General features: G+C 41.6%; 1 protein-coding gene and 1 pseudogene across 1 annotated transcript; both read right to left on the bottom strand.

The window, feature by feature from the left end:
* Positions 1-530: 530 nt before the first annotated feature.
* On the bottom strand, positions 531-6,139 carry LOC142046097 (kelch-like protein 6). Its single transcript, XM_075061559.1, has 4 exons — positions 6,058-6,139; positions 5,380-5,458; positions 3,993-4,220; positions 531-1,977 (listed from the first exon to the last, which is right to left on the bottom strand). Exons 1-4 carry the CDS (start codon positions 6,137-6,139, stop codon positions 531-533), a joined length of 1,836 nt encoding a protein of 611 aa, XP_074917660.1.
* Positions 6,140-10,731: 4,592 nt separating this feature from the next.
* On the bottom strand, positions 10,732-12,816 carry LOC142046095 (E3 SUMO-protein ligase KIAA1586-like; annotated as a pseudogene).
* Between the last annotated feature and the right edge of the window lie 933 nt (positions 12,817-13,749).

Here is a 13,749-nt window from a genome sequence, read left to right as displayed (position 1 = left end):
AAACAAATATTTTGAAACACAGCCACACTGATATGGGGAACAAAACTATTCTTCAGTTGAATACAATGAGCCAAATTAACCCCTGATTCCAGTGATGTTACCCTAGGTAGAAATTTGTCCCACTGAATTTAATTTCAATAGCTGGGTAAAAGGAGGAGAGAAATGGACAGGAAAAGGAAGGCGGAGAAAACGATTTGTGCCCTTTAACTGACGTCTAGCAGTGTTAAAATGGTTTTAAGCCAAGTGATGCTGAGACTGAATTTAAACCAGCTCCTTGTGTGAACCAAGAATTTTCTCAAATGCAGCCTATTTGCATTCAGTGGAATCCTGTGGAACATATTCTGTTTCCATTGAAGTCAATCTTAAAACTATTACTGATTTCCAGGTGAGCATGAGTGAGGTAAACTGGTGTTTAGGTACAGAGAGAGTTCTTCTGGAAGGGATATTTCAATGCTAGTTGCACTGTGAAGCGGTCAGACACTAGCAAGTGTCTGAAAAGCAGCAATCTGTAACTGTGGTGGTAGTAGGGGTTACAGATATTTCTTGAAGAAGGGGCAGAGTGTAGTTTTTGGTATCTTCAGTGTCACACATTTAAATATTCTGATAAACCCCTCTATACAGGGGACATGTTCCTGGCACTCAGTCCAGCTGGAATCACCTGGTTCCCAGTAGAAAATCCTGTTGCATAATCGATAACAATTTATACCACCCATCAAGTAGATTCTCCTCTGCCAACAAACCACACCAGCAAAGGCAAATGTTTCTGGTAATTCTGGAATTACAACTTCCTGACATACTTTGCCATCTTCGTTGAGGAAAAAACATTTTCTACTGGACAGAAAGGAGACTTCTGTAGTGGCTCTTGGAGTCAGCTGTCTACCTTTTTCTTCACAGAACCCACCAATAACACAGATCCCATTATTCATAGAGATAGCAGATGTTTCATAGCACTTAAAATCCAGAGGCATCTGAGTCCACATATCTAAGGTAATGTCATAGATCAGAATGCCGCTATAAACTAGCTTAGGTACTACTGCCAAAGCTTCTCCACCTATTAGGTACAACTTATTCTTCAACACTGTGGAAGCAAAATATATCAGCCGAAATGGCAAGCTGGAGATGGGAGTCCATGCCTTCTGCACCAAGTCAAAGCTCTCAGCAGAAGTGAGTCCGTGTCTGTCATTTCGTCCTGCAAGAGCATACAGTTTCAGGTTACAGGCTAGAAAGCCATGTGAATCCCGGGGCACAGACATGGAGGGGAGCTGTATCCATTGGCCAGTAAAAGAATTGTATTCATAAAGAGTGTCTGAACAAGAGCCATCTCGGTGTTTCCCTCCAGACAGGTAAAGCTTGTGCTCCACAGCTGTGCTGGTAGGATGTCGCAGGCATTTCAAACCTGGCAGCTTTTTCCATCTTCCTGTATAAGGATCAAAACAATCCATTCCAGAAAGCAAGTCAGAATCAATGTCAAACTCTGAATAGTCATTCTCCACATGTTGAATCTTGTACCTGTGCAGCTCCATGCACACAATACACTCATCATATATACCCTGCCTTAGTTCCCCACTCTCCCACAGCCTTTCTTCCCCAACCAGTTGTTTCCACCACATCTGAACATCCCCATAAAGTTCTGAGTCTGCCTGGATCTCTGCAAGTGCTTCACGGGTCAGGAAAGGAAGGCGTATGTGCCTCATGAGCATAGAAAGCACTGGGAGGCGCTTGGCTGGTTTAAACCTCCCCCAGCGTTGCACAGCCTGGTAGACAACCAGTTCAGAGGCCACTACTAGGTCGTCCGAGGAGATGATGCTGGTCAAAGTGCTGAGGTCCAGACACATGAAATCATAGTCCTCAGAGATGTACCCAAAATTCAAGCCAATGTGGTGCATTGCTGCATGAAGCAGATCTTTGTGGTTGTGGGCATATGCCAGTGCATAAATCCCAAGGCAGTTCTCCATGGAAATATTCTTCACAAAGAATCTGGAAGAAATAACAAAGGGAATAAATGTCACTGAGGAGCTCCCAAGAAAGCTCAGTCTCCTGATTGTGTCAGAAAATGTATAGAGCATGGTGATTAATCTATTATTTGGAACTAGTAGTTCTGAAAATAATATTTAAAATTGCTTTAGGTTGAACCAAAACAAAAAATATGAAAATTTCACTGAATCAAAAAAAGCTGACAATTTTGGTTTGGTTGAACAAAATGTTTCATTCATCTCAGGTTAGATTCACAAAATGGTGGGAGAAAGAAGCAACTCCTGTCTAACTTTCAGCCTAGGGGTTAGGACATGCATTCAAGCTATGTTCTTCTTCCTTTGGGAAGGATTTGATCCTGGACAGAAAATTTGATCATTGGTCTTCTCTGTCTCAGGAGGGTGCTATAGCCACTGGCCTGTGGATGCTTTGGGGCACGGTTCACTCAGTCTCTCCTGTTGAAGCTGTTCCACCTTGTATACATAATTAAATAGTCCCTAGAGCAGTTGGGTTTCCCAATCAATTTTTTTTTTTTGGCTAATAAGGTATTTACTGAACATATTTCACCCAGTTCTCTATGTGTAACTCTGGGTTGCTAGCTGTCTTAATATCTGAAACTGCACAAATAATACTTTGTCTATCTGCAGTACCCCAGGGAACTCAAGAACAAATATTTATTCATCAAATCTCACAACCTCTCTGTGAAGTCTGCCAGTGTTAGTATGAGCATTCTTTAATACGATAAACTGACATACAGAAGGGGAAGTGACCTAATCAGGTTACAGACGATAGCAGTAGCAGAGCTAGGAATAGAACCCAGGAGTCCCCCACCTAATAACTTCCCTTATTAGACCACATGCCCTCTCCCAAACTGCACAAGCTTCCATTGGACTGGACATAAACAGTTCCCCATCTTCTAGAATAAATTGTTTCACAATTTATAAGAGTGATTCTCCACCGCTCACCTTTCTCACACACATGGGTGGCGGGTATTGCAGGCCAGGGGAGGCTAAGCCTACGCAAACAGCCTCACATAGCCTCACTGACACTCCGTCCTGAGGCCCCCTCCTGTTGCCGCTTCCCCTTTGACCTCTGCCCAGGCAGGCTGCTTCTCTTCTCGGAAGTGAGCTGTGGCTGGGACTTGGGACAGATGGGGCCATCCAGTGCTAGGGGGCCCCCTGGTGCTCAGGGTGCTGGAGGCACATCACCCAGTGCTCTGGGGCTGGGGGCACTCAGGAGGGGCGGCCAAGGGCTACGGAGTGGAGACTGTCAGCTGCTGGGGGAGGGTGGAATCTCCGGTGGAGGAGGGGGAGTGGAAGAGGTAGGGGAGCAGGGTGGCGGGGCCTCGGGCAGAAGGTGTGGCGCCAGGGACTAGCTGCCCATGCTTACACACTGTATAACATGGTCTCATGAGATTTTGGGGCAAGACAAAGTTCCTTGAAACTGTGACAAACCAGGCAGGGCACCCTTGACTATTTTATGTTTATGTCATGCTGATATCAAACTCTAGGAATGGACACCCTGTATTTAATCTACAAACTTTATACAACATGGGAAGGGGCAGGTCACACTTCCCCCACACATTTGCTGCCCTTTTCCATTGTGCTTCAAACCCATTCCTGGCTAGAACCCTTCCAGATTTCACAGCACATGCAGGCCTTGGTTTCTCTTCTGCTTAACTGAAAACTGGTCTAATTGTTTTGTACGTTCTACTCAGAACTGAATTTGACTCAACAACCTAGAAGTCAAATCCTATTTGATCCAATATTCTTATCACTGGGTCATTCAGCTCCCCTACAACAGAATTTTTCAAAATGTTTATGCAGGAATCAGGCCAGATGTGTTGATTTTTAAATGACATTTTATTGAAATGCTTGTGTTGCAGCTGTAAGACGTTTCTCCAATACATAAATAATGCACCCAATCTATACCCAAACAGCACATACAGACCCTCACAAACAATCTTACATCACACCCACCCTAAGTACAAGGAGGAGACCAGTGAGGTCATTGTGAGTTACCTGCTAATGATCTCCTCTAGTGGGAGGATCTGGAGCCTACAGGATGCGATAAACAACTCTTCAGCAGTCTCTGCAGTAAGTGATATCTCCTCTAAATAGAGATAATTCAGCATGCTTTGGATGATTGAGGGGGATATAGCCTTGAGCAAAACTTCCCCATCCTGGGACTCTTTGAAGGAGCTGGTGAACATGACCCGGAAGTATGGGCTGACTGAGGCCAACAGCACCCTGCACCAAGAGACACAACTGTGCTAAGAGATTACATGTGGTATTTGCAACCAGTTCACTTCTGGGGACTCTGATCTCATCAGGTCTCTCCTAATTAAGCAGGGGAGGGCTTGTTTAGTATTTGGATGGGAGATCTCTGAGATAACTTAGGGTGCTCCAGGATATGGTGAAGGTTAACTCAATAGGAAGGTCTCTTAATCCAAAATCAGCATCGAAATTATTTTCTCCATATGGTGCTACTGGTAGTGGGAGTTGCTGTGCAGCAGGAGGTGCTATCCTTGAGATGGTACATAATACCAATGCTGTGATCACCTGTGGGGCACAGAAGCGAGAAAAAATCTTACTTGACTTTGACATCTTGGGGGGCAGTTTAGGGGAAATCCAGATTTTTTAAATGTAAATAGGGAAAAAAATTATCTAAAAACATAATCCCCCAATAAGTATGGCACATGATGGTGCATTTTTATATTCTGTTTAGAGGAGAGCTGTACTTTCTGTGGAGATCCCAAGGGATATAGGTAGATAGGATACTGTAAGAGTAGGGGGGTTGCCTTTGGGAAGTTTTCCTCTCCCCCACCAGAGTTTTACTATGTCTTTTGCACTTGTTGGCTGCATTTCATTTCTAGGTGAAATGTTCCCTGTAGGATCTTTTGTGATGAAAGGTGTCATTTATACAAATTAGATATTGTCCTATTACAGGAGTAGGCAACCTATGGCATGGGTGCCGAAGGCGGCACGCGAGCTGATTTTCAGTGGCACTCACACTGCCCAGGTCCTGGCCACTGGTCTGGGGGGCTCTGCATTTTAATTTAGTTTTAAATGAAGTTTCTTAAAAATTTTAAAAACCTTGTTTACATACAACAATAGTTTAGTTATAAATTATAGATTTATAGAAAGAGACCTTCTAAAAATGTTTAAATGTACTACTGGCATGTGAAACCTTAAATCAGAGTGAACAAATGAAGACTCAGCACACCACTTCTGAAAGGTTGCCAACCCCTGTCCCATTATTAAGTTTTTTTTCATGGTGCTATGAGTTCTGCATACCAGATTAGCTTGCTTCACTTCCCCAAGTAAATAACTTCTTCTGTCCTGTTTCAACAGTATGTAGTTTCTGGTTCTTACATCCAGAACCTACTAGCATGGAGCAGAAACCCACCTGTGACAAGGAAACCTCCTTCCTTCAACCACCAGTGTAACATTACAGAACTGCTGGTCAAGATACATCTGCTTTAAACCTGCAGGAGTGGGAAAGACAGAAACAAAACCTTGATCAGAAATATGCGGGTAGAAAGAAATGACATCTTCTACTAGAAATATTTAAGGACTAACACTTTATCTCAGGGCAAATGAACTGACGAGGGGCCAACAATCATTCAGATCTAATAACCATTTGGTGGCCTCTGTTGGGAATTAGTTTGATGGGTTTCAGTCCAGTTGCAAGTCAACAGGGGTCAACATCACAAAAAACGGGAACTAGTCACCTGACCTCCCTTGCTGGCAGCTACAGCAGAGAGCCCAAACTCTGAAAGAGCCCTCCAGAACAGGGGTGAAATGCAATGGCAGCACACAATATGTGTGAATCGAATCTTGCAATGTTGCTGATGTTGTGCCATAATTGCTGTGTGTGTAAATGACCTATAGAGCTGTCAGCCAGCACCTTTACCAGCATCGAATCCACATGCAAAAAAAGAGAAATGGGAAAGATCTTCTATCCTAGTTCATTTTCTGGACACTGACGGCAGCCTCAGCCATTCAGTAGCCTCTGGATGTCACAGAATGTTACACTAAAGGGACCACTCCTAATTCACATCACTCATCAGAGCAGCAAACCTACCCTGACTCAGAAAGCTTCCCAGGGACTGAGGTGCATCTTGGGTGTTATCCTTTTCATTGTCCACATCCATTAGGGAATCCATTATTCCAACCACTGAAATGGATTTAGGAATCTACAAGATTGAAATATCCCCCGGGATCCTCAGAATCACCAACCAGTCCTGCCAGGAGTTGACATAGGAGAATAACCCTGATTCAATAACCTTGATTGTCACGCACAGAGTCAGCTCCTTAAACAGCCTTTCTGGGAAGACATAATGTCAGGGGCAGTAGCCTGTTTGAAGTAGAGAGGATGGATGGTCCAGTGGTTAGGTCATTATGCAGGGATTTTGAAGGCCCTGGTTCAATGACTTTCTCCACCACAGACTTCCTACATAAGTTCAGGGAAATTATTTGTTTGTGCCTCAGTTCCGCATCTGCAAACAAACAGGAAAATAACAAATAGGGATAATAGGGTTGTTATGAGGATAAATACATTAAAGAGTGTTTGGTGCTCTGATACTACAATAATGGGGAACATTTAAGTACCATAAAGAGGATATCCTAATATATCTCCTGTTCTACCATCTTAGCCAGCGCTTCCAGCTGTATTGCCACTTCCCAAGGACATAGTGAGGGACTGTTCCTTTGATCCAGCCTCAACTCATACTGCAACCACCTCCTTAATCAGGACAAATTCCTAACTATAGATTGTTGGTTAGTCCTTGGCTTGGTATAAATCAAAATCCTTATTGTGCTTTTAGTTATTTCTTACTCAGCAAATTCCTACTGAGACCGTGCAAAAGGGGACTGAGTCCAGACTGAGTCAGAATCTCAGTGTTTGGCACATCGGGATACAGCATGCCAGAAAGACGATACCACCATGAGAGCTGGACAAATGTTGCAAAAAATTATCAGGAATGTCTGTTTACATTCTTACATTCTCTTTGGAGGTGTTTGTGTTTCTTGTGTTCACTTCCTACAAATATTCAGTTGATTGATTTTGACTAGTCCAAAAGCTCCTGGGAATTTATAGCTCAAATTTCAAATTAAGCTCAAATTTTAAATTGGAAAAGCAGAGTCATGCCTACTGAAATAGGGAACAGTATCATTTCTCAACATTTGAATATCAAAGGATAGACCAAAGGAAATTTGAGGAAAAAATTAGAAAATTCACCAATCTGTGAACAGAAAGAGGCAAAATGTACAGAATACTTTATCCGTTATGATTAGAATTGAATGAATAATTTGTAACATATAGCTGCCCTGTCAGCATTGTCTCCGTTGCTTCCTAGACATCACCTCTTCACACATGCATCCAAGCCCCTCAGCCTCTCTTCTACGGTTCTGTTGTGTCTGTCTTTCCACCCCAGAAAACTAATGGCTGAATCCAAACAAATTGAAACAGAGCAGATGTAACAACCCAACTGGAGCCTGGTCTCAACTGCCCCTCATAGAACCCAGAGCCGCACATTCCACTGAGTTGACTTTAAAGTGGCAGGAGCCGCACAGCAGAAACAGCACAAATTCTATTTCCTCTCCCTGCAGGATATGTTACCTTGCAGTGAAACCCTGGAACTCCTTGGCTATTGCAGAAACATCTAAGGTCTCGAGTAGCGCAATTCCGTTTGGATGGCCTCATGCCTGTGGCTCTCTTATGCCATTTTTGAGTCCAATGGACCTTGTTTCAGGAAACAGCTGTGTTGAAACCTTGACAGGGAAAATACTCATTATTATTTATGCTGTGGTAGTCGCCAAAAGTTCCAGCTCCATAATGTTAGGTACTTGCAGCTAGGTCCACAAAGTGACTTAAATGCCTAACTGCCACTTTAGGTGCCTAAATCAAACATTTAAGCACTACTGAGAGCCTCAAACCCCCACCCAGCTGCCACTTAACACTGTAGATGCCTATATTCCCTAGGCACCTAAGTTTCCGCCAGTTAAGTTCCTTAGGGGCTAAGTTTCTGCCAGTGGGCATACACAAAGCTGCCTAATTCCTGACACTGCTGAGCCATTTCTTTCCCTAGCACACACCTACACTCTGGTGGGATTCTCAAACTAGGCACTCCCCCACATATCTTGTCAATGAAGTCAAAGAAGGAAAGAGAGAGAGATTGATTCTATAACTCGGTGTCTAGAGCTTTCACTTGGAATGTGGAAGAACCAAGGTCAAGTCCCTGCTCTAATTAATATTTAATTATTTATACAAAATGGAACAGCTTAAACGTTGTATCAGTTCAAGACAAGCTTGTAGCAAAGGCACAGACAAAACAGGGTTGCCACAGATGTGTCTTGCATCATGAAAAGCAATAAGGAAGATATTGACAAAGTACCACAAAATGTACCACTTTTCACCAGGCCCAGTGCAAGAAAGTTTCGCGCCCTAGGCAAACCTTCCACCTTGCCCCCCCCCCCCCCACAGCTAACCTCACCCCCCCATGGCAGCTAACCCAGCACCCCCTCCCAGGCAGCCCCCCCCACCCTCTGCAGGAGCTACCTGCCCTGCAGCTAACCCTGCCCACGGAGACACCCCACACCACCAAAACTGACTCCACTCAGGAAGCCAGCCTCCATGGCAGCTAACCCAGCCTGGGGAGCCCTCCTGCAGCAGCTAACCCCACCTGGGGAGTCTGCCCCAGCTCACCTCTGCTCTGTCTCCTCCACTGAGCACGCTGGCGTTGTTCTAATTCTCCTCCCCTCCCAGGCTTGTGGCGCCGATTGGAGGAGAATTAGAGCGGGGGCTGTGTGCTCAGAGGAGGAGGCAGAGCCGAGGTGATCTGAGGTGGGGAGCGGTTCCCCTATGTGCCCCTTCTATTACTGCGGGCAGCCCTTCCCGTGCCCCCCCCCAGCTCACCTCCACTCCACCTCCTCACCTGAGGGGACTTTTAGGCACCCCCAACCACTAGGCGCCCTAGGTGGCCGCCTAGTTTGCCTAAATGGTTGCACCGGCCCTGCTTTTCACCAACATGCCACACTGGCAGACAGAAAAGCACAGGGCATACAATGTATGAAATTTGAGAATATCTCATGGGAGAGGAGTTTCACAAGGACACAGTGTGCATTTGGGCTACAATACAGAATAAGGACAAGGATAGTGATGAACAGAGCCTGGCACCTGGCACACAGGGTCACAAAGCCACTCGCTCAGCTTTGGCCCGGCTCCCTCCCATCATCATGACAGAAGGGAGGCCAGGCCAAACCTGAGAAGTGCTGTGACCCCTGTGACAGGTCACAATGCCTAGAGCAGGGACCCCATCATGGTCCCCATGAGACAGGGCAGGCACATTCTTTACCCCCCTTCACCACAAAGCCTACCACACACCTCACCTGGGACCAAGACCCAACCTGCCTCAGAACCCCCCCACCCTGAGCAGGGCCTGATTCCCCTGGGAGTAGGGGGGAGGGATGGATAAAACAAAATAACAAGAAATGCCCAAAAACTAAATGAAAATTATAAAAAATAAAAAGATTTTCCTGGGGCTCTAATGTTGAAGCATATGTAACTATTTTTTAAGACTCCAGAAGAAATAGACATGAAATTGGAAATTGACACTGGGATTCAAGTAAACTTCATCCCTGAAACAGTATATAGGAAGAATTTATCACTCACTATGACACTAATATTACCTATGTCAGTGCAACTAGCAGTATATGGAGGGCATCCATTCCACATAGTGGGGATATGCAATGTTAAATGCAAGTACAAGGAAAAAATGTTAGAATCTTAATTTCTGTATAATAAATATGACAGCAAAACCAGTATTAGGACAGATAGTTTTAAAATCATTACAGCTGATAAAAATCCTAATGTCAGTGGAATCCATACAAGGACATCTCAAAGCTGAGGAAATTAAGAAAGGATTTCCTGGTGTGTTTGAAGGCAAGGGATGTCTACCAGGATATTGTGTAATTAATGAATTTACAAATGCAGTGCCAGTAGTGCATGCATCATGATGTCGGCCAATAACCATAAGGTCCAAAGTGAAGAAGGAACCGCTAGACATAATTGAAAAGGAGGAGGAACCATCAGACTGGGTTAGGTTGATGGTTGCAGTAGAAAAGAAAAAAACACTGGGGTGATCCAGGTTTGCACAGACTTGCAAGATCTGACCAAAGCAATAATGCAGGAACACTACAGCCTACAATCCTAGGTGACATCACTCACAAACTGTTTGCAGGAAGTGTATTCAATGTACTAGATCTGGATATTGGCAAATCAGTCTGGACAAGCAAATTAATCACTTTCAACACTTTGTGCGGAAGGTGGTGCTTCAAAAGTAAGCCCTTTGGCATGTACACCATATTCAGAAAAAAGGTGCCTGAAACATTCCAAAGGTTGACAGGAGTTACAATCATAATCAATGACATTCCTGTATGTGGCAGCACCAGAGAGAACAGATAACAGAGTTACAACCAACACAATCACATGATAACACTATGCAGTGATGAGCTGCCAAAATCTTAACAACTGGTTCCTTATAAAAAGTTCTGATTTAAGGGATGTTCATCCACAGTGTGTATTTTTTGTACCTTTCTCCATAAGAAATGGCAATGCATTGAATCATTGGGAGTCATACTTAACAATAAAAAAACCACATTTTTACATGTTTATTACAATAGAAACAAAGTATTGCTTTATTACACAAATTTAAAATACATTTGAAAAGAAGAAAATATAAAGAGATATATGAGTAAGCAAACAATAATAAAGAATGAAATGCCTTATATTCTTGTATTTTAAAATATTACATGTGAACTACTTAAGTTATTAAAAAAAGTAATATATTCATGTTGAAGTATACAATGCAACAACAAACAACATTTTAAGAATATTTAAGTACATTTATTACTAATTAGGTAGTAATTTCCAAATGGCTTCTTGATCTTCTCCATAATCTTTGGAGTTGGATACACGAACTCTGGTATCTAATGCAGATCGATGACTTCTCATCCATGATTTAACATATGCTATTGAGTTCCAGGAATTTAGTGGTTTTCCCAACAAATTGTTGGTCATAAAGCTTGAGATATGTTTAATTGTTAAATTCGCCCTTTTATCACTACAAATAATATTCATCAACGAAAAAGCTCTTTCTGCTTCTGCAGAACTAATTGCAATTGTGTTCATAATTTGCTTTGCTTTCCATATTGTTTCCAGATCAGGAAGATTTTTTGATTGAATGTTGTTGTCTAAATAGTCACGAAAATAATTTAAATCAACTACAAATTTTATGAATTTACTTAAATCATACATTTTTTTTTCTCCTGATTTCCTTGGTAACCTGACTTCTTCAATATTCCATGAAGTGAGATCTATAATATTGAATAAATCTACTATTTTAGGTGTATTACGAGAATGACCTAAATTATCTTCTTTTTATTTAATGTGCTTTTCGTTTAATAATCTTGCCTTCATTTTTTCAATAATGCACTCTATTACTTTGTCTCGTGGCAGTGATTTAAACCTTACATTATCTTCAAACTCTATGCATTTAAAAGCATCACTTTCTATCATTTCATTAATTTTATTTTCATGTATACCAAAACTATCTTTTAATTGTATGAAAAAACAATCGTTCATTTGATTAGTTTATCTGCCTTTGTTAAACTCAATTGTCTTGCTTGCAGTGCATTTGACAGTAATGCAAGTTCATCCAAAATGTCAATCATTAATCCCAAGTCTTTTAAAAATTATTTGTTTTTCAATCTTTTTGCCATGCCAGAAAATTTCTGATTTTTGGAAAAGTAAATATAAAGAGCTGAATAAGCTCTTCAGACCGCTTTGACAGCTGTAAGGCTATAAGAAGCCCATCGTGGACCAAAAACTCGGCCTATTTTGATGATTTCAATATACAGTTCTTCAGAAACTTGTTTAAGTTCAAACTGACTTTTATTTGATTGATGAAAAATTGCATAAATCTTGCCCAAAAAAATCTTGAAATGGCTTATTTCATTTATATCATTTATACCATAATCTAAAGTCAGTTGTAGCTGATGATTCAAACAATGACAAATTATAATGTTTGGAAAATCTTCAATTAGTCTTGTAGCAACTCCAGATTTATGTCCAAGCATGGTGCTCACGCCATCAGAACAAAATCTGATTAAATTTTTCTTTAAATATTCTGTGTCATATCCTGTATCAGTTAACATATGTCTCAAAGCATTATAAATATTTTCTTATTTTGTTGATTCTAATTCCACTAAATCGAGAAAAATTGTTGGTGAAGAATCTTGTAATTCACATTTTAGAAGAATTACAAGCACAGTTTTACTTGAAATTGTAGAAGCTTCATCAATAATAATACAAATCTTTTAATAGTTTTTGATGATTTTACTAAAAATTTGTTATCTTATTAATTCAGCAATATGTTCTACGATTCTAAAGGCCGAAAATTGAGAATGTAGGCAGTTCCCTAAATCAGTTTCATTCTTAATTTGTAGCTCTACTTCATCCTCCATATCTGACATTCGTCGGTTTCTTTTTACTAATCTGTAAACGATGTTGAAAATTTTGCTGGTTATTGCAATTTTTTTTCAGTAAGTTTATCAATCACTGTAGTGAGAGGTTCTTTTTTAGATTCATTTAAAATATTTATAACTGTCAAATGAGAGCTTGATTCGAAATGTTCCTTCATTTTTTTTTTAATGAAGCTTGCTGAACTTTTTTATCAGTTCCAGGTGCTTTAATAGTACACTTTTGCCATTCTGAAGAAATGTGTAAAGATTTTCCTCCAAGGGCCCCCCAAATGTGACGTCTTTGCACAATGGGAACAGCCATTTCTTGCCTTCAATTATCAAGGCATGATATTCCTTTAAAAAATATTGTGCCTGCTCAGAAGTCCAACAATCGGGTACTACATTTTCACAATCATATAAATCCTCTGCCATTGTGGACACATTTTGAGATGATTCAACATTTAAGATATTTTCATCTCCAAAATTATTGTTTTCAGTAATTAATCATTATTTTCACTACTCGAACTACTGACTAATGATTTTGTTATTTTACTGGAAAACCAATCACTAATGCTTTTCTGGCGTTTCATTATGAAGGGTAAATAATATTGAATAGAAAACTTTAATCTTCTAATAACAGTTCAATTAGTATTACACACTGAAATATCACAAGCAATTTACTAGAAACAAACAGACCAGCTATGACTGGTTGTGTTGAATTGTATAGAAAACAGTTGCACAAGTGCACAAACAAGGCAAGTGTGACTTCAATTAATTAATACAAGAAACAAGATGTTTTCTCTCTCTCAACAAGACGAACTTTGGGACCAAAGACATTTGACTCACATGAGATATCAACATAACGAATGAGGCAAGTGCGACCCTGTTAATAAAATAATAAACTAGACTGGGAGCAAACATTGTCAGGGCCAGCTTCAGCTTTAGGACGATTCCACCGATTGCCCCGAATCGGGCCTCGTGCCCAGTGAGAATCCCTTCCCTGGTTAGAGGCACCTTTTTAATTTTTACTTACCCGGCGGCACTCCGGGTCTTCAGTGGGTTCTTTGGAGTCCGCTTGGGGCTCTGAGAACTGCAACAGGCAGCTTGTTTGCAGAAAGTGATCTAGACAGAATGTGTGTGCAGATACTCGGATGGCTGCAGCAACTGTCTGCAAACTCCACAGCTAGTTGCTGCCAGCCAGCCCCAGCCAGCCGCTGGGCACAGCACTGCCAAGTGCTACCCGGGCACAAGCTGC

This window comes from Chelonoidis abingdonii, chromosome 1 (genome assembly GCF_003597395.2).
Source record: "Chelonoidis abingdonii isolate Lonesome George chromosome 1, CheloAbing_2.0, whole genome shotgun sequence".
In the NCBI taxonomy this organism is placed as follows: domain Eukaryota; kingdom Metazoa; phylum Chordata; order Testudines; family Testudinidae; genus Chelonoidis; species Chelonoidis abingdonii.
Note: the sequence above shows the minus strand (reverse complement) of the source record. Positions and strands in the feature narration are given on the sequence as shown.